Below are 22,264 nucleotides of genomic sequence, written 5' to 3' on the forward strand. Positions count from 1 at the left end.
GGCACAAGCTAGTTCATCTTAAACTATCAAATTTCCAAATATACTTGTTTAAAGAAAAGTAGAAATAATTTGTGGATCTATCAAAGTATGATAAACAACATAACATTGTAAAAAATGCAAGATATATGGTATGTGTATCCAAGACAAATTAAATCAGTAATGTGCAGGGGAAAGAGAGCTGTGTGTTCTTTAAAACCGGTCTCAGAGGGTCATACACTAATGCAAAGTTTAAGTAATTTAAAATTCATTCATTTCAGATGAATAATCTACAATTTCTATGTGGAGTTGAAAAGTACATAAAAAGTATTCAAGCCAATTAGTTTAACATGCAAAAGAAAAATAATTCCAAGTCTGGAATACATTTCAAACTTACTGTGTACCATGGATATTAAAAAGCGTAATAAAAAATGACAAACACAACACTATTTTCTAGTAAGATCATAGATAAGAATATATTTACCCTTTCTATCTCAGATTGAAAGAAGATAGGAGAAATTCTTAAATGAAATGCATTTCTCTAGATAAAGAAATGTAATACCATTTTATATTAGGAATCACACCTTGTAGTTGAAAAAGAAAGATTTGAAAGTCATAATCTCTGGATTTAAACAAAAGCAATGAGGCATTATTATCATAGACACTAGAATTTTTTGGTCCAGTGAATAGAATTGCTAGATAATTATTTGCTTTTATGTTGAATATAAATATTAGTAGCATTTGGGATAATATTGTAATTTTCTCTTTCACAGACATAGCATCTGCTCCTCAAAGGACTCAGGCTCTTTCTATCTAGATCGTGGGCCTTCTGAAAAGACAGAGGTTTTATTCTCTATCCAATTTCCTAGACAACAAAAAGGAGAAAACCACCTTAATGCACAGTTATTCAGTAAAGTGGAGATTGAATTTACAAGGTTTGACTCTTACGCCTTTATTTCAAGGTAAGACCACACAAACACATATTTTATGAAAAAAAAAAAAAACAAGAGTGGTTCAAGTAAGATAGACAATTTGCGTCTTAGTAGGATTTTTAAAAACATACTTATCTGTTTTCTAGAAGCATAATATATTCTTCTATGTTTATATTCTATGATATGTTCTACTTAAAGAATAGTAACAGAACAGAAAGACAATACTCTAAGGAGAATTTTGATGTAGCATGACCCTGACTAAGCACTCTTATGTTTTCTGACCACCCATTAAAACCCAAGTTGTATGTGGCTGGAATTAGCAGAGGATACCACCTGAAAAGAGCCAACACTCCTTAAGTAGCCCTGATTCAGACTGAAAGAAAATCACAAAAATTATGCCAAAGGCTCCGATTTAAACCATAAAAAATAAATGTCAAGTTGATGTCACGCTGCAAAGGACAAAAGTAACTTTGGAGACCTCTTACTGCAACATTTGAGAGGATGCCAGCAATGTGTTGAGCTAAAAAATGAAGAGAGAAACTCAACTCATTATTTAATAGTTTCAGCTGGATGGCAACCCTTTCAAATCAAAATCAGCAGATCAAATCCCACAGGGACAAATATCTTTATGGAAGACACAAAAACAGGAGGTTAACGCAATGTAATGATCTATAAGGTCAGTATGATGTACTGAACCAAATTCAATGCAATTATATTTCAGAGCTGGGAATTGATTATCATCAGACCTTTTGGTGAGATAAGACAAAGGACATAAAGGAAAGAACCGTAAGCCAGCTTTTACGTGACCTCGGGAAAAGTCGTTTCATTATTTAGTGATTTTCCATCAACAACTCCACTCCATCCCTAAGACGTAGCAAAAACTGAAGTTACACTAATTATTCTCATACTTCAAGTACTTGGACTCTGACTTCTTTAGGAAAAAGGAATATTGGAAAACATTACTTAAAGGAGGGAATGTTGTGAACATTTTTAGCGAAAAGAAGAAGAAAAGGAAGCTTTTGTACTCATTTGAAATAATGTACTAGAATTTTAGTCTTTACCAGAAAGGAAAAAAAAAAAAAAACCCACAAAAACAAACAAACAAACAAAAACCCCGCTCTAAAATGTTTCAAACTCAACAGCAAAAAACTGGGAGCAATTTTTTTCCAAGCAAATATATTTAAACATTGTTGTTTTCTCTCAAGAAATATTTCACAAAGGGAGTTTATGAAAAATAAATATTTTGATGTATGTACACATGCACACATAAGGTCTCAGCAACAGGGTTAGAAGCATTCCCCAAGCTTCTCAGAACAGCTACAGCAATCCATTCTTCCCTTCATTGGTTAGTACCTGGGCACTCTTTTCTCTCCCTCATTCTCTGAGTAGCCCACATGCTTTCATCTGCTTTCTAAGGGCTACATTTATTTTTATTTATTTTTATTTTTTATTTTTTTTTGAAAGATTTTATTTATTTGACACAGAGAGATAGATCACAAGTAGGCAGAGAGGCAGGCAGAGAGAGGTGGGGAAGCAGGTTCCCTGCTGAGCAGAGAGCCCGATGCGGGACTCGATCCTAGGACCCTGAGATCAGGACCTGAGCCGAGGGCAGAGGCCTAACCCACGGAGCCACCCAGGTGCCCCCTAAGGGCCACATTTAAAGGGCTAGGATTTACTGACATTCTTTTAAGCCCTTCATTTTTAGCCATACACTAAACAAATTATTTCTGATTTCAACATTAGAAAGCAGTTGGGAACTGTAGTGAGTGAGGAGGCAAAACAAGAGCACAGGAAGAGAGTTAGACATGCTTTTACTTGGACAATAGCCCCTCCCTCCACCTTTTCTTCTTTTCCCCTGGGAGATCTCAGAAGGTATTCCTAGAGAGAGCTACCAGTTTTAGGCTTTATGCACAGAGCCCAGGATAGGAGGCTCCCCTCTGAGCATCTGAGAATGAGAAGGCAGCAGCTCCTGAATGCAAATACCAATGTTTGCCTTTTCCTACCTGATTCTGAAGTGACTGACATCTTCAGGACTGATTCACAGAAGGTTGGACAGTCCAACTGGATAGCTGGCAAACTGCTTCTCTATTGTTAGGACCAAAGTCCAGCAGCCTCATCTGTTAAATGGGTACAATATCTCCAGAATGACGGGGCTAGCATAAGGCTCAAAAACCATGCACTGAATCTCTAAACCCAATAAGCATTCAATAGGCAACAGCTATTATTAATTCTCAGTTAGACTATGTTCCCAATTTTTTATGATAGTTGTTATAAAAATGTAATCATTCTAAATGTGAACAAAAGAAACATGTTATTAATCCCCGTGGATATGTATTTTGGAGTGGCTGGGTGGAAGGCAAGAGCTGAGCAACTATGGGGACACCAAAGTGAAATGAGATGATGCAGTCCTGCCTCCAACCCATCAGCTTTACTAACTAAATATAGAGGTTTGCTTACACCTGCTGGTTCTTCAGATACATAGTTGTGAGATTTCCAAATAATTCCCTTCCTTTCCCTGGGTTTTAATCAGATGTGAGAAGAGAATGTTTTAGTGTCTGAGGGGAAAAAGGAGAGAAGCAGAACATGCCACCCAGGCTGTGGTTTAGAAACCTCACCCAGTAACTCAATCTGAGGCCTAACCTAAATAAGACACGTCAGATTCCTGGCCAAATTTGGGGGAGATACTTATTTTTATCATTACAAAGTGATTACCCTTATGTGGTAGCTTCATTTCTTCATAATTACAGAAAGAACAAGCTGACCATCACTATGTATGCTATGGAATTAATTTATACTTCCTCTTTCATGGCAACCTATTAAAAGCAAGTTGATGGAATGATAAAACTTGCCATTGGAAATACCATAGAGGATTTACCCAGGAGGTCTGCTGACTGTGCTTGGGGGAAATGCTTGCTTTCTCGTTCCATTTTTCACGTCCACGCGGCTTATCTTGGAAGTGCGTGGCACATCGCAGACATTCAACTGGAAGCCAATCAACTATATTGTGATCTGTGTTGGCTTATTTTTAAATCGCCCCAAACTTTCTGAAAGCAAAACCTTCTCACTTCAATTTTAAAAAGACTCATTGAGCATGGCAGCACAGTGAAGCATCAGATAAACCAAAATCTTTCAAGGGCCCAGCACCCCTAATACAAAATCCACTTGTTATATGGTACTTGGAAAAGCTTGCCTAGGGCCAGATTATTTAGCCAAAGAAGGACTTAGAATAAACAATAAATGATAGATCGGAAAGCACAACAGTTGCTCAAAATAACTGGAAATTAGTATCTACTATGTTTGGCCGGAGGAACCTTTTATAAGGAGCAAATAGAAAGTATTCTAACATTAGATAATACAAGTCAAAGTTAGTCTTGGGAATATGGAAATGTTAATATACACTCATGAATACACAATTAATAAGGGAGAATATAATAAAAGGAAGTTTCATATAATTACTAGGATATATTTTGGTGGATGTATAAATTATATGCTGAACTGTTTGTTTCTATAGGTTATAATATCTCTCTTGGCAGTTTTAAAGACCAGCTTCAATACTTGATTATTCAAAAGTAAGTATGGAGATCATCTCAATGATTCTATTTTCTTTCAGCGATAATGTCATTCTTTTCACTCAACTAACATTTGGCCATATCTATTTTCGAATGGCAAAAGGGTAGTCTGGGTTGTATATTCCCCTCTTCATTTTCTCTTTGTTGACCACTACAAGGTGGAGATCAAGTACAATGGAATACCTGTAATGAGAGTAATATTAAACATTTGACTACAAATGCAGTAATAGCTTTTCATAAATAAACCCAGAAAGTTCAAAAATACTAGTCTCTAAATAAACAAAATTATTCATTATAAAACAGCTTATCTGTTTGAACACTTCAAAAAATTGCTATTTCCTTATTTCCTTTTGTTTGATGTGTGCTACAGACTAAATATTTGTGTCCCGCCTCACCAAATTCGTAGGCTGAAATTTAATGCCCAGGGTGATGGTATGAGGAGCTGGGGCCTTTGGAAAGAGATTAGGTCTAGGTTGGAGTCCTCATGAATAGGCTTCAAGCCTTCCAACAGAGACTCCAGAGACCTCCCTCCCGCCTACCACCATGTGGGGATACAAAAGGAAGACAGTTTTCTATGAACCAGGAAGTGGAGCCTCACCAGATACCTAATCTTCCAGCTTCTTGATCTTACACTTCCCGGTTTCCAGAATGTGAGAAGTAGATTTCTGTTTTTATCAGCCACCCAACCTATGGTAATAGACTAGGACAATGTACCTACCAGAAGTTCATACAGAGACATGCACTAAACTTTTCTAACGACTTCCCCCATTAAATAATCAGTCATTATATCTCAAGTTTCTGGCCTTTCTTTGTAATCAGAGAAAAACTCTATGAAGTACCCCTTTGTCCTGGCAAGGCAGCACTTGAATATCAGCTTTTCCCACACAGCGATGGCCCTTGGAGTTTGCACCTCAGCCCCAATCACAGCTGGCAGTGGCTGGGTGCTCTACCTAGCCCCGTGGTTACCTCGGTGTCTGGCTGGATCTGCTCAGTGGCTGCCTGTGGCCCAGCCACACTCCTGCGTCACCATTATTGAGCAGTATGTTAGATGACTTAAAGTTTCAATGAAAAGACAATTTCTGTATACCTGTAGTATCAATACTTTTTAGCACTTTAACAACCAGTATAATTAGACTGGTGCATACCAGCTGAACCTCAGCTTTGCCTGAATACAGAGATTGACCCACACTTCTTAAAATTTTAGAAGTGACCTCACCAGCCTGGGAGTGGTATAAACATGAATGTGGACAATGAGAGGGGCTTTGCACAAAGTCTCCAAGAGCAAGACTGCACCTCTTCCTCCCAGTCCAGCGCTTTCCTAGGCTTTGGTGCCTCTAATTCACTTTTGCAGGAATGTCTGTTTTGGGCCAGAATCTGTAGGCTGCCATTCTAAATTGAGGGGATGGGTCCGGGGAGGGAGAAGGGAGAAAAATCCGAGAAGCTAACAAACTGAGAAATTGGTGGGATTCTTTCTCTTTTATCTGACATTGTGTCTGTTGAGAAGAGAAAACCAAGAGTGTGGAACTGGCTAGATAAGGACCCAAACATCCTTCAGGTTGCCAATATGAGCATCATTCTTTTTGTTGCCAGTGTCCTATTTACATTAAGTATCCACCACTTTTCAAAAACAAGCCCATACATCAAGCAGGCTCCAAAGGCAGTGTTTGTGCTGCCGTTTCTACAGTTGCTTAAGGAAAGAGCAGTTTCTGTTGCCCTAGATAGGCAGAGCTTTAGGCTGCAGTTTGAGAAATTAAATGTTCAAGGCCTTGGGCGCTTCCAGTTCTATTTGGAAAAGGACACAGACCTGGCATTTGGAAAGCATTTGCTCTCCATTAAACTTACCGAACCTTGACAAACCAGAGAGGCCAAGAATTAGTCTGCTGCTGGCCAAGGCTGGGCCTTCCAAAACCGATAACGACAATGAAAACAATAACACTGCCATTTATAATCTTCAACAGGATTCTGCCAACTTCTAACCCAAAAGGACCTCACAATCTGAAAAGAATCTCAAGATGTGTTTTACAGGAAAACAAGAAAACATTTGATCAGAATCTCCTTTGCCTAGAATTGTCCTCTTGGCCATAAAACCAAATGGGAACATGTTTCACCTTCCCCCTATATTGGGGGAAATATACAAATGTGAGGTTCAAGGACAGGGGAGGACATCAGAGGTGGAGGGAGTGATCATTTTGTCAGAAGTGCTCCACCCATCAAATGTCAAGGCTCTGTATTCTAATTCCCTAAATTATTTTTTTTTTAAGATTTTATTTATTTATCAGATAGAGATCACAAGTAGGCAGAGAGGCAGGCAGAGAGAGAGGGGAAAGCAGGCTCACCACTGAGAAGAGAGCCGATGCGGGGCTCGATCCCAGGACCCTGGGATCATGACCCGAACCGAAGGCAGAGGCTTTAACCCACTGAGCCACCCAGGCGCCCCTCCCTAAATTATTAATACAATGTTGTTAACACCATCTCAGTCCCTCAGGCCTTGATAGCATCTAATGTCCATTCGTTAGCACAAACAACAAAATTCAGTGGAGCAAGGAATTTCCCCTGCTATGACCTGAGATAAACTAAAATTGTGATGCCTAAAACATTTGACCTGCTCTAGCAATGAATACCATCAACTGGGTTGCATAATTTTTTATTTGGGAACAGAAAATGGGATTTAGATAATCCGGAAACCAAGTGTAGAATTCCTCACTTCTAACCCTATGCTTATAACACCACTAATCAAGGTGGCCCACACTGAATGGCAGTTCAAATCATGTCCCCTTTGGTAAGGGTCAAAATTTCACTCCTTATCCTCAATATTTATAGCACTAATCATAGCACGATATCACAGTAATAGCACTTGAAGTGATTCAAATCCCACTATAAAGCTTGCAAGACAACAGAAGCAAAAGTGAGCATCAACATGGGCTGTAAGTAAGGGTAAGCTGGTGAGGACAAGAGAAAGTCAAATATCCCTTAACCTTGGTTAAGCTGTTTCAGCTTGTAATAGTAATCAAGGCTGCTGAAGAATTTGTTAAGCAAGAGGCTTACACATTGCCTCCATCTTGTATTCTTTAGGATGGGAAACAAAGTAGAAGAGGAATAGCCAAAAGCAAACAGATGAATGGGGTGGGGGGGAGAAAAGGACAATCGCCCACTAAGTAACAGAGGTTCCTGGGCCAGGAGTCACCTTGGCAAATCCTACCTTGGAGCCTCCAATTGTTCAAGCAAGGCTGCCAACCATGTGTCCTAGTTGCCCACAAATAACACCCTTGGAGTGGAATTACTCTCCTACCAGAGCTTCATTTTTTCCGAACTTTTCTTCCCTCCATGTGGTTGCCCAAACCAATTCATGTGCTTACTGGCATGTTATGAAACATGGAAACAATTAGAGACCACATTCTAGGGCACGAGAGAATGACTCGCTACAGAATCAATGAACTATGCAGAACTTGAGAGGATTTGGCAAAAAACATGGAAATTGTAGAATAAGACCTACTAACAGTATCTCATGTCACACACCACGTTCTACAAGGCTTTAAACTGATCTGTGTGTTTTCAGGCAACAATTGTACTTTACTTTTAAAATCTGCAGTTTATAGCCTTATATTTTGTTTCTTTATACTTCCAAATGACACTCAGAGAATATTCAATGTACACATTCTCTCTTCAGGGTTTGAGAGCTGAAAGCACACTATACAAACAGTCTTCTAAGTTAAGTTTAGAATTCTTGCAAGGCCAAATTTGGGGGGATTATTTGAAAATCAAAGAACTTAAGTTTCCAAAAGACCAATTTGAGTCCTAAGTCATCACTCTTGGAAGGACTTCTTTAGCCAATGAAATGTTAAGAAAGGTCAGTTCTTTAACAAAAGGCTACTGAAACTTCTAATACATGCTAATGAACCCAAGAGCCTTTTGTGCTAGTTCCCTGTTCTAACTTGGCAAAGGTTTAAGCACTGCTGCTTTGTCATCCAAAGGCCTGAGTAAGAGGCAAAGCACAAAGCTAGAAAACACAGGACATGGGTAGTAAGGAGGCAATTTCCTAGCACTGTCAAGTAAATAAGAGGATGGGGAGGGGTAATGCAAAACGGAACCAAAAGGAAACATTGTGTCAAGAATATATTATCTTTAGTGACAATTACTACTACATGTAATTCATGTTGATATTACTATTTTCATATTGCATTGTTTGAAGATTATGGTTGCAGTGGAAGCCGCAGCTAGAAGTCCCGTGGTCCACGTGCTGACTGATTAACAATTCCCTGCATCAGTGTCTTGATTCTGTAGATTCTGTCCTGGGGAAGGCAAGGGCAAAAGAAGCCCATGTTCTGAGCTCTGTTTGATCATAGTACATGGGTGTTACACTGGAAACGGTGGGCAGAATTCATCATGAGCAGCGACTGTGAGGCTGGTCAGGATTCACCGGCACTCACAGAGAACAAACACATTGCATTTGGGAACAAAACCTGAACTATTTGAGAGCAGCTGTAGGGGAAGCTGACGTTGTTCTGGTATATCCTCCTAGTTCTCTGTCTCAACCAAACACTAACAGCTGAGATTCACTGAGGTGCCTTGTCATATTCCTTACCTTGGTTAATACCACAATAATTCTTCTATGTAATTTAAAAAGAACAATGAGACTTTCAGGGATTCCGGTAATGTGTTTATTGTCACACAGCTAGTAAGCACTATGGCTGGGATCTAAACCCAAACATTTGACTTCAAGGCACCCCTCCTTAGGACTGTGTCATATAATTCCCTTCTCTCTGATGGTGGTATCACTAGACAGTCTTATGAAATATCATTTCTCTTCTCTTTCCTTTCCTCTTCTTCTCCCTTCCCCATCCCAAATCACCAGTCAACATGTACTCCTGCATAAAAGTATTCTACAGTACACAGAAGTGTTTACGCACATATGCACACATACTTTTTTTTTTTTCCATATACCAAGGTGTGGGGTGAATATTATTTCAAGAACCTGAGTGAGCCTTCTTCCAAATGATGAAATTTCAGGCTTCAGCCCCTCAGATAGGTGATTTGTTTCAACTGCCTGGACCATCTCCCTTTTTGAGGGAGACTACAAGCAGTGCCTAAATAAAGCCAGACTAATTCAAACATCTGCTTTGAAGTTGACTACTCAGAAGTGAAAATTCATTGAGCCCCCAGATCAGCCTGCATAACCCACAGAGTTCCTAAAGTATAAAGCTATACATTTCTGTAACAATTAACCACTATTTTGAGAAACTCAATCCAGGTTCTTAGTCGCAAACCCAAGAATGCTTTCCCCTCTCTTCCTAGACTTTAGGAGAAATAGCAACTGGATAGGGGAAAAGTGAGGTGGGAGGATATGATGGAGAAGATGGAAAGCACGTGAGGTAGTTTGGGGGACCAGAACTTTGCTAGATTTCTCAGTTGCATTTGGTCATTTATTCTCAAGCATTCTAGACTGGTGAACAAGGGGCTTTGGGGCCTTGCAGGTCAGGGCTCATTTGTATGGTCAGATTGAAGATGTTGAGACTCCTCCGTGTTGGCTTATGCAGGTCATCACAAGTTTGGGTACAGAGTGAACATCACAGAATAAAAATCACAAGACAGCATTTTAATTGGGCTCCTTAGGCCATTTAACAAAGGAGAAAGCTAACTTGCAGGAGCAAAGAGTAATTAATGAAGGGAGCAAACAGAGGTTCATTTAGTAACTTCAAAATAAGTTCCTCTGTCTGAGGTGGGGGAAAAAAAAAAAAAGGTAGCCTGCAACATAAAGATAAACTGTAGGTATTTAAGTCACAATGCCTTCCTCCAAGAACTGCTCATTACCATCAGATGTTGCGGTGGCAGTGGGGCCAGTTAGAACTAACTTTATTATTAGAAGCAATTAGGGAGAAAAGGGGCAGAATTTCATTTGGTTATTTCAAAACAAGTTTCTGTGCACGGTTTAATGAAGGCCTGCAGTGTCAAGATAAAATGTGTGTTTTACCGAAAACAGCTTTTGCAAATGACTGCTTGTTACCAGCGGTATCTCCAGGCAGAGCAGGCTGGGTAGGTTGGATTTCCATGCATGCTGTAATATAATAGTTCAGCTGTCTCAGCTTCACCCAAGTGTTAACAGGCAATATGGCCTGATGGTTAGGCACATGTGTTCTGGAGCCAGACTGTCGGTCTTCAAATCCTCACTCTGACCTTGATAGCTGAATGACGTTAAGTGACCTTCTGGAAGGTTCTACGCTTAGTTGGCTCATAGGTAAACTAGAGATCTTAGTAGTGTGTATCTCACAGGATTGTTGTGAAGTATCAGTGTGTCTAATATATGTTAGATGTTGCATCATGAAGAGTTATATTCACGAAACAGTTGGGTAGGGATTGTTTTTATAGGACTTGCTATATAGGGGTTACCCTGAGTAAAGATCAATATTGGATTCATTTACATCTTTTTAATGGCGTTTTCATGTAAAAAATGACAACAACATTTGCCTTCACAGTTTTCACCTAAACTCCTTTCAGACAATATTTCAGTATTTCTATACAATTCACATGTTATAAAGAGATTTGATTGCTTTTTGGGTTTGGTAAACCAGTGGTGTACCATATACTTTACTTCCACTTTTAGGACTTTTTATATTTTCCTGAGCTTGAGTTCTCTCCTTAGGAATCACCTGCATAGCCTTCAACTCTTCCCTCATCTACATCCCTGGGCTAAAAGAAACTGCCATGTATCGAGCTTAGGAGACCATTTAAAAAACTCAACTGTCACAAAACAAATGGGGGGTTGGGCTTTGGCTTCCTTCTAAATATCTTTTTGAAGCTACTGTGACCACAGTAAAAGAAATTACTCACCAGTGGTTTCAAAACTCTGCCCCGACTGCCCTACACTTCAGTGAGAGTATGTGCTGCCTTCAGTGATTTTTCAGAGACTCCTTCATTAAATTCTCAAGGTTAAAGACTGATTTTCATCAGATGGCTACAATATTTGCATATTCACTTGGGAATATGGCACACTGCTTACCCATTATGTTTTAGTTCTGCAAATCAATAACATTTAACTAATGTGCCATGCACCATAATATTAGACCCGTATGATGAATAAAACCCCCTTCTTAGACCTTAACAAGCAATGACTGTTATTAAAATCTATTCATTTTGGAGAAGGCTAAAGTAGCAAAATGCCCTCTACACATTTATGTGTTTTCTCAGCTATGTATTAACCCATATCATTTTTCTGGCTGCCCTAACTTAATTTATGCTAATTTGAATAATTTATATAAGAACCTCTTTCATAGAATTTTAGACTTTACCCTGCAGATTATGAGAAAGAAAAAGCTAAAAATACTGACAAGTATATATTGTTGGGATTCTCCCCCAAAGACTGTGTGTTCTTGTTCAATGTGAGTTTTCAAAAGAGGTTCAAGTGAATATTTATTTTCTCTAACCAAACTATCTACTTTTTTGAGTACCTTTTTTCTCTTTTTTTTTTTTTTTTTTTTGGCAATCACATTGTAATGAGAGAATTTCTTCTTAAAAGACTCAGTGTTAAAGAATGGTTTCATCAGAGCTTTTGATGCCCATTCACAGTTGTTTCTGTTAGAAAGTCAGAGATTAAGGAAGGGTAGATTCTGAAAAGAATAAAATATGCAACATAAGGACTACCTGAGGAAAGATGTGAAGAAAGAGAAGGTAGATATTCTTACCCTGGATCGTTCTTCTAGTTTTGTCATCATCACAACTGTTGCGCTCCGTTGCTCCCATATCATTCTCCAAAAGTCCCCAAATGTTTCGGGGAGAGATCCCTGTGTTGCAATATAGGCATTTTGTTTCCTATAGCCGTCTATGTAGTTGGCATTCACATAGTCACTTCCTGGAATGCCTGTAAAACAACAAGTGTTATTCTATGAGGTTGAACCTCTCATAAGAGAAAACAGCCTGGGATCTGGTGTGAGAGCAATGTTATATTACTGTTCTGCACTATGGTAGAGGAATCAAGGGTTAATAGCAGAGCCGTGGTCTAGAGGTCAAAACCACGTTAACAAACAAGTATATACTTACAATGTGTCTTAAGCAAGATAAAATCTCATTGGGACTATCACATTAAAGAAATAGGTGGTCCAAGCATTGGATCTCTGTAATATGACAAGGTAGATACCAAAGAAAGAAAAATACAACTGATTATCCATACGGTGCTATTTTTCTCACACACTGTCAATTTTCTCCACTGCATCAGTAAAATACAGCATGCAAAGGAAGAGAGATATTTATCTGGTCACATTCTTCACCCATGCTATACCACATTGCCAGACAGAAATGAAATAAAATAATGCCTGAGTCTGAAAATGCAGTGTAGGTTAGAGCATGTGTAACAGTGAGAATTTCTGCACAAATTTAGCTAACAGGGAACTCACTTGCAAACTCATTTAATCCTTAAAACAACTCTATGAAATATATCCTGTCAGGATCTTCCTTTAACAAAGGAGAAAACTGAGGTGCATGGAGATGAAAGCTCTTGCTCTGACTGGTGGAGTCTGGTTTAATGATAGTCAGTCTGTCTGCTACAACTGTCTTAGTCTCCACAGAGACTGCTTCTTGTTTAAACCTCACAGTACCATTGTACTATGTGCACCTTTCTTGGATTATGACGATTGCCTCTTAATTGCTTATCCCGCTGTACTTTTGTCCTTTGCAGTCTGCTCTCCATCTAGCACGAGAGCAATATCTAAGAAAATATTTCTGACACTATAACTTCTTTCCCTCAAACCCAACAATGGGCTTCCTTTTTACTTCCAAAAAAACCTAAAACTCTCAACTATAGTTAACAAAGGTCCACACTTTTCCAAACACATCTTGTTCTACTCACCTCCTTGCCTTCTAAACTCTAGATGTTGGTCTAGCTTCTATTGGTAGGAAACATTGCTGTCCTACCTCAGTGCCATCCGCCACCTTAGAACACACTCTCTATCTCCTTCCTGTTGTAAAACACTCCACCGATATCTCAGAAACCCTGCCATTGATTCTCTTGGAGCCCAGAACTTCCTTGACAACTCTTTATATTACTTACTACACATTGTAATTATATACTATTTTGTTAACATGGTTATCGCCTATTTTGACCTCTAGACCAGGTCTCAGTTATTAACCCTTGCTATCTCCAAGGACAAAAATAAATTTGCCCCAGTTCTGACATCTAATAAGTAGCAGAACTTGAATTTGATGCTGGTGTTCTGATTGAAAGTCTAATTCAGCGTGACACCTTTAAGAGGAATATAGATAAATTTGAGCTTCTTCCAAGGAGAGTGACCAGAGTGGTTAAGGAAATCAAAGCTGTTCTGTATGAGAAAGGAATACATGGTACAGCCTGGCAGAGGAAAATGTAGGGGTTGGGGATGACAGCTGCCTGTGAGGATCTGAAGAGAGGGTTAGGTTTACTCTATTGAGATCCGAATTTTTCAATTCTGAACGATGTAACTACGGACAGAAGACTTTCATCTCCAGTATAATAAAGCATTTTCAAATTGTCAGAATCAAAAAGGGAATAGATTTCCTTGGGATGAAAGTAGTTGCCTATCCCCGGAGGGGAACAAACACTTTACATGGCTACTGGCAAGATACGAGAGGTAGCACTAGAACCTGTACATGGCCTCTTCTTGCCCTGGGAAAAATTTGAGTCCTGGAGCTATGATTAAAAAAAAAAAAAAAAGAAAAAAAAAGGAATATTTTCTTTATAATGGAACATATGTTCCCAAACTAAAATTGTTATATTTCACTGATTGCCACTTGCAATTACTTTGACTGCTTTTCTGATTCCACTTGTAAAACTGATCCTTTCAAAAAAGTAATGAAAGTCAGATGGGAACTACTGGGCTCGGAGATAAACACATGGATATGGAATACCACCAGCATTAGTGAAAGTCTTTTGAGTAAAAACCTAAATGCACGGTTGGTTGTAACAGTATTCATCTATTACAGCTACTCAAGAAGCAGTTGGGGTTCTGGCAGCCCTTTGTTGATAAAGAGCCTATTCTTCCAGACACCAAATTACTGTAGATTCAAAAGAGAGTTTAAATAAAGTCCTCAGGTTACGGCCACTGGGAAGCACACACAACCTCATGTCCATAGGATTTGGTTCTGAGCCAACAATGAATCTATTTTTAATACAGGAAAAGCCCACTTTCAAAATTTTAATTTAACAGTTAACAACATTAAAAAATAGATTAAAAAAAAAAAGGCTCTGGCTAAAGGCATCCCTCAGCTACCAATATACAGAAAAGTTTTTTCCAAGCAAATTCAAAATAGAGAAATCTGGGTTAATGACTTAGAAAATCCATCAGCCTGGCATTGTGCCATTTCCCCCTTATGAAGGATAATGATTATATCTGAATAATGTGTCAGAGAACAGAGGAGATGGACTGGAGACTCACATCCAAAAGAAGGGAATCAGCCCTGCCCAACATTCTTATGTAAAATTTAATCATTTATTATGTAATGAATTGTTTTTTGACATAGTGCTTAAGTTTGCATAATAAATTATGATTTTTTTTTTAGGGGTGGGGGGGAGTTGGGGGGGGTGGGTTGCTACTCAATAATACTTGTCCTTCCCAGGGATAAAAATACAAAAAAATCTGCCTGAAAAATACTAGGCACTTGGGATCTGTACTGTATCACCAAATGCTTTAAGAATTTGGGACCTGATATTTTGAAAAGAAAGTTAAAAGGAAAAATTTCAGTACCTAGTGGAGTTAATTATTAGGCTAATGTTTACACCTTGAAGATAATACTGAGGTTCCTTTTCTATTTTGACACTCATCCGTATGAGTGAAGGCCTCCTTCCAGGAAATCCCTTTATATGCTCCAGCAAAAAGACATTCCAGGTAACTTTTCTCCCATACAACCTTTACAAGATGGGAAAGTGAGAGATGACTATGTATCTGTAGCTCTAAGATCTAATGCATCTGCATTTCATACAACCCAAACAACAAACTGTGTAGAAAGACGAATGTGAAAAGATTTTAGGAAGGGTGGTGGTTTGGCCTTTTAAAAACATTCACTGCAGATTGGGAATTAAAGTTGAACAGAAGTGTGTTTCAAGTAGATGAGATCTTAGTTTTCGCTGTACCATATTTAGAAAGATTTTCAACCAGTCTTGTGAGAAAAACAACATGGTGACTTTCCAAGTGTTTTGGTGCCATGAAATGTTTCTTCAATAGCTCGTGATTGTAATGTTTCTGCTGGCAGGCTGAATCTAGAAAACCCTCTCACTTTTTGGGGGGTGACCTTCCCCAAGTAATGTATATTTGTTTATTTAATTTTCAATTCCCTGCCTTATCCAGAAGATGATTTGCATCTGTTAATGCAACACTAATCAGAGTGCACTACTAATCCAAGAGAAGTGTGTGAGAATTAATTGAATTCCTCTGGGGCTATGATGGAGGGAAATCTATGTTAACTTAACATGCAGTACTGAAAGTATATAGAATTAATATAAATTAGCTGATTGCTTTTAATTTTTAGAGTCAAGGAGACCTTTGTCCAATACTATGATAATAATGGTGCTAGTTGCTTTCTTTTCTTTTCTTTTTTTTGGGGGGTGGGGTGGGGATGCCTATTAAAACAATGAAAGCATAACAAACATGTCTGCCTTTAGCTCACCATAAGCAAATATCTTAGGTCTGGCCCTGCTGTAGGAATTGTCTCTCTTGGAGTCAGTTGGTCTTAATGTCTTTATTCAAGAATATCTTACTACCTTTATAAAAGTAAGTTTCATGATTTCCCATGTATTACTTCATGTGTACTCTTCCCTTACCAATAATCATGTAAAAAGGTCCAAGACCCATAATTATCACTCTAATCTTATAAGTGAGAAAGGGGCTGAAGCTAGATCTTGAATTCCTCTTACACCTCTATGCCCCTTTTCTGTGTTATAGTGTGTTTCATCAGGTAATGGACTGTTCTTTCTTGTGGTGCATGCAAATATTACTTACATGCTTATACTGGGTTTTGTGTTTGGGGCAAAGAAAACTTGGAGCTATAAAACACAAGTCTTTAAGAACAACAGAGATTGTGATGAGATGAATGGTGGTAGAGCTGAGCTTCTATGTCCTTCATGCATAGCAAGACACAGCAAGAGCTACTTAAACAGAATTAGGACAGTTTTAGGTTCTCATTTCATTTACTGGGAATTGCTGGTTATAGTTTTCAGTGGAAAGTAAGTCTAGGCACAGACTTTGGGCTCTGCTGTTCTTTTAATTGTTTGCAAAGCTTTGGAAAAGTATCATGAATTCAAGGTGCAAGGACAATGCCATTTTTCTTCACCTAAGCACAGGATTAATAGAACAGGGCTTCATGACATTGGTCCCACATGTGTTTGAATATTAACAGAAAGAGAGGAATCCTTGGAAAGATGAATCTACTCTGAGAGAACATTTGTGATGAATAGACAATTCTTCATGCTGAAGACATGACATAGAAGATATAGACAATTCATGCTTTAAAACCTTGAAAGCATGTTGAACTGCCAGCAAATACATGATCCGAACTGTTTCATCATAACTGGGTTAAAATATTTTTTTATTCCTTTTAACTTGAGGAGGACTAATTGGGTCATATGGGCCTATTAAGACAAAACAAAAAATAAGGGGTGCCTAGGTGGCTCAGTTGGTTAAGCGTCTGACCCTTGATTTCATGTCAGGTTGTGATCTCAAGGGTGTGAGATCAAGCCCCATGTTGGGCTTTGGGCTGGACATGGAGCCTGCTTAAGATATTCTCTCTCTCCCTCTCCTTCTATCCCCACTTAAAAAAACAAAACAAAACAAAAACACAAACACACAAAAAACCCAACTTGCCTTGCTCTCAATTTTTCCAGTCAGGAGATAATTTGATTTGAAAAGACTTCTTTTGTTGAGGGGTGTTCATAATTATAAAAGTTTCATAATAAGGCCTTATGTCCTAATATTAAATGAAAAAGCAAGACCCCAAATAGTACAGGAATTATTTTATTAATGTGAAATTAAGTAATTATAACAGATAAGTGGGTACTTCTGTACCACTCCATTCTGTAGGAAGAGCCGCAATGTGCCTTTTAAAGACTTGAAAGAATACTAAGCACTTGCTAAAAATTTAGAGAAATTGGCCAGGAACCCAGGACTTCTATCTAGGGCTGCCGGTAGTTTGCTCTTTGACATTTGGGCAGTTGTCCAACTTGTCCAGACCTCTGATTGCTTATCTGCTAAACAAGGTGTGTTCGACAAATTGATTCCCTCGAGTCCTTTTGAGTTCTAAAATAAGATGTCTCTCTGTGGTATTCTTAACCTTCTTGGATTCAGAAATCTCTGTGAAGTTATTTTAAGATGGAGGCTTTGTGTCTCTCAGATTAGGCAGGAACATGCTCTGATGCTCTTTCAAGCTGATTCCTATTGCTTCTATCTCTTCTGTGCTGAGATGAGGTTTTTTGGTGTGACTGACACTTCAATTCTTGATTAGAACAGGGTGGGGTAAAAAGCACACAAATTCAAAAACAAGGTGGGGGGGTGGGGGGACTAGACTGGTAGGTGGTCTATTCATGGAAAGGAGCTGTCCCTGGATTGTGGAGGTAAGAATGAAGAAGAGGCAGCATTATAGGGAAGGCAGAGTCCCTTCCCTGCTCCAGCAGACACACAGCAACTGTACCACAGAGCTGGAGATGGACCTTCAGCTGAGTGGCTGACTCTGTCCCAACCCATAGCATGGTACCAAAACTCAGATAGTCTTATTTCTTTTCACTACTACAAATCCTTAGTAGGGAAAAAAAAAAAAAAAAAAAAAAAGTTTTTTGGTAAACCAGTTTATTCTCTGTTGTGAGACAGAGGTACTCAAGACCCAATGGAGTACAAAAGCTACCTTTTACTTAGTAAATAATGTCTCCTCCAGTTCAACATCCACACCTACACACCATCCCTAACAACAATGAATTAAGACCCAGATTACAGTTTTTAGACCCATAATGCAGAAAAAATGTTAACTTTATTGCTGACACTAGCAAAACTAGAGAAAACAGAAAAATGAAATCCAGTAATACTTCACTAGTAAATTTATTTAATTTCAGATGACACAGGCCTTGTTTTGTCTTCACTTGTACCATGACAGCCACCCACAGCTATACGAGAACTAGCAAAATGAGTGATGCTCTTGGCAATCCAGCAAAGAAAAGCAAATGTTTCTTGCAAAGGTACAGTGTATTATCTGACTCAGTGTCCCCAGAGGTACCAAGCATTAGCAAACTGCCTTCCATACTTCTATGGTGCATAGGAGAATTATTTTACAAGCATGCCATGTTCTGTGGGCTCCTCCTGACAATGAGTTAATGGGAGAATGGGTAATTTGGAAAGAGTTTGTGAAGCCAGGCTCCATCCTCTTAAGGTTCTGAGTCTTCTTCCCCTTCATTTTCTATTCCCCAGTACTGCTAATGCTGAAGAGGCTGGGTTATGAGAGTAGTCACAGAGGAGAATGTGGACGATTGAATTGTCATTAAATGCATTCCAAGGTTAGCTACGCATGTTGGGAATCATCAGTACCTGTGATGGAGGGGACTCATTTCTAGTTAGGGAGCACTCTGCCCTGAAATAAAGCAAAGCTTGGTCCAGTACAGCATCACAGAGTTTTGGTCAACTATATTTATATTAATAAGGATGAAATTATTATACTGCTTTATTTAACATAGTCTGAATCAAAGCTGAATATGGCAAAAGGAGCTCTGTCTGTAGGAAACTTGCAGAGCCCCAGTTTCCTCACAGATCCTAAAATATGAGCAGCATTTTCATAATGTCCTTACCCAACACCCCATGAAAAACAAATGACTCAATGCATTTGAAACTTCTAAAATACCAGTGGATTTGAAACTTCTAAAATACCAGTTATTCTTATGATCAGTATAATAAACAGTAATGAAATAAGACTACTTCTTCCTAAATATTCTACTGATGAAAAGCTATTCCACATCTGGAAGGCCCCTTTCTATTTTCTATTAAAAAAATAGAAAATGGACAAAAATAGGACAAAAATAATTGTTTTATGACTTCCCAGCAATATACAACCTGTGATTATATTTTAACAACAGAACCACAGCACAGATGATGTAGGTTTCTCTACAGCCTGAGCAATGAAGTGTAGATTCATTAGCATAATCTTCAGAGCTGTACAATAAAGATGGAAAAAAAAATCCCACTAACTAAACTAAAGACAATGGGGAGCAAAATAAACTTATGGACCTTTTTGATTTTACTTTTTGATTGGCTTCCTGAAAACAGAGTAAAGAAGAAAACCAACACAGCTAGCCATCCCTCAACTTTTTTTTTTTTTTTTTTCTCTTTTCCAGATAAGAAGCACAAGGACAGGCTGAGGTAGGAACTGGGGAGTAACTGACCTCCTCTCCACACCACTTGCTTGGCTACACACAAGAGGAAGATGTCATTTAAATGGCTCTCATTAGTCTTTAGGCAGGTTGCAAGCTCCTTGTGAATTTGCTCCAAGTTTCCAAAGGGTAAGTCCTCTCTAGCTCCCTATTTAAGATAAATTAAGCTATAAAAATGTGTGCCCTGATCCTCAAAAAGAATGCTTTTGTTAAAAAAAAAATAAAATTAAGATACCACCCTGAAATAAGAGGCATGGCAATAAACTTTGCCATGCCTGTAAACAATTAACTTGAGAAGTAAAGAACTCGAAATATTAAAAAAAAAATACAACTGTTAAATCAATGACTGATGTTCCGAGCAACCTGAGGAAAATAAACTCAACCAATAGCTGGATGAGATTTAGACCAGTTTTTGTTTTTGTTTTTTCTTAGATAGGACATACAGTCTAACAAAATTCCTTCGCTAATTTAAATAGAATTTCAGGAGCAAAATAAAGCAAACAGCAGGTGCCCACAAATTAGTCATTAGTGTCTGGAGGAAAGGAGGAGGAGACAGGGGAAAGAGGAAAGGAGAGGGAGAGAGAGAGACTGGGAAAGTACAGGAACCAAGAGGGAGGAAAAAGAATTATATTTATTGAACTGATGTGAGAAATAGCACATGGCAGCTATTAAAGGGATTTGTTGCTCAGAAAAATAATTTAAATTCTTTGATGTTAGAGTTTCATATGGAACATTTATACTTATAATAATATAATTCACATTTTATTAGAAAATGTTGGGCAAATTGTATTAACTTATTTCCCTGTGTTTTTGTTTGTTTTGTTTTTACTTATTGAAAAAAAATATCAGGTGACTCTAGAAAGAAGCAGTTAACTCACAGCACAGGAATGATGTGAATGGAACAATAAGTTATCACGTGCTGATAGCTGTGTTAAACGCATCAGTAACCACTGAACAGTGCAGTAAAGAAGCCAAGGCATGGCTTAAATGGCAAGCAGTAGCGTGGTGGTAAAAGCTGAATCAACAATACAGGGGAATACCAGTAGTTTCTTCTCTTTACTTCTAAAAAAATGTTATTTATCTTAGGGGCAGTGATTCCCTGGGAGTCACTTTCTCATTTGAAAGGTGCTAAATTATCCATCTCACAAACAATCGAGTTGTTGTAACATCAGCTGTATTATTTACAGTTGGATTTTTTTGAATTGCTCATATTATGTAAATCAAACAGATGATGTATTTTGTATTTCCATTTAAACGAACATATCCTCCCCCTGCTGAAATTTGTAACGTTATTATGGGTCTGGTTTCCATTTATCAAGCACCAATATACATATTTTTTTCTTCACAGAGTACTCCAACTACATGCAGTTTTCTCATTTGGATATTATTACTTTTTCCATAGATCATATACAGAAGAAATCCCATCTGAGGACAAAAGGACATATTGATAGTAATAATAGAATTCGTAAGAACACCACTGATAATTTCCATAGTTTCCGATATTTATTGGGCATTTTCTTTGTGCAAGACACTCTCCCAAACCTGTCGTAATCGTTCTAGGAAGTAGGTGCTATTTTTAATCCTATGGCACAGATGAAGAAACTGAGGCACAAAATCTTCAGAAGCAAGAAGAGTCTAGGATGATTTAATAGAAAAGTTCTTGAGAAGTGTATGGGCCCTTGCCAGGATGTATCCATTAAAGAGAAAAAGTGAATACATGTATTTATGTTTTGAACTTTAATATAGTCCCCACAAACCAGAAACAATTTCACGATGCTTCGCTTATTAAATTAATAAGCACGAGTGTCACAGAGTGCATACGACACAATGTGGGCTATTCTTTATCATTTCTCTTTTGTTTTAAGATTTTTTTTTTTTTTTTTAAATTGAGAGAGAGCACAAGTGTGGGATGAAGAGAGGGGTGGAGGGAAAGAGAGAATGTCAAGCAGACTTCCTGCTGAGTGCAGAGCTGGCCTCCATCCTGGCTCAGTCTCACAACCCTGAGATCACGACCTGAGCCGAAATCCAGAGTCAGATACTTAAATAACTGAGCCAGCCAGGCACTCCTATGCTTTGTCATTTGTAATTCTTTTGTAGATAAAACCATTTAAATCTGGCTTGGTAGAAGAGACACACACAGGCTAATGGTTCTCTTTGGCCTAAACCCTCTAGCTTAAATGTGGGTTTTTTGTTTGTTTGTTTGTTTCTTTGTTTTAGAATAACGAATCTCTTAATGTCCAAGATTCAATATTTATCTAATAAATATTGCTCAGTGTTTATTGATTTCTAGATTTAGAATCAACTTTCAGAATTTTAGGTAGAGCAGGAAAGGTCTTACACATCCTCGTTCTGCTCTCTTAACAGAACAAAACACGCTAAGTCAGACATTTTTAAATTGACAAATGGGCTTACAAAAAACTTCCCTG

At 38.3% G+C, this 22,264-nt stretch overlaps 1 protein-coding gene across 1 annotated transcript in view; it reads right to left on the bottom strand.

Annotated features, from left to right (window-relative positions):
• PTPRD (protein tyrosine phosphatase receptor type D) overlaps positions 1-22,264 on the bottom strand; it is a 401,932-nt gene that overhangs the window by 49,870 nt on the left and 329,798 nt on the right. Inside the window, exon 23 of the mRNA XM_080820332.1 lies at positions 12,154-12,329. Coding sequence (XP_080676458.1) covers positions 12,154-12,329 — 176 coding nt within the window. The remainder of the gene's footprint in view (positions 1-12,153; positions 12,330-22,264) is intronic.

Source organism: Martes martes (genome assembly GCF_963455335.1).
Source record: "Martes martes genome assembly, chromosome: 12".
Taxonomy (NCBI): Eukaryota; Metazoa; Chordata; class Mammalia; order Carnivora; family Mustelidae; genus Martes; species Martes martes.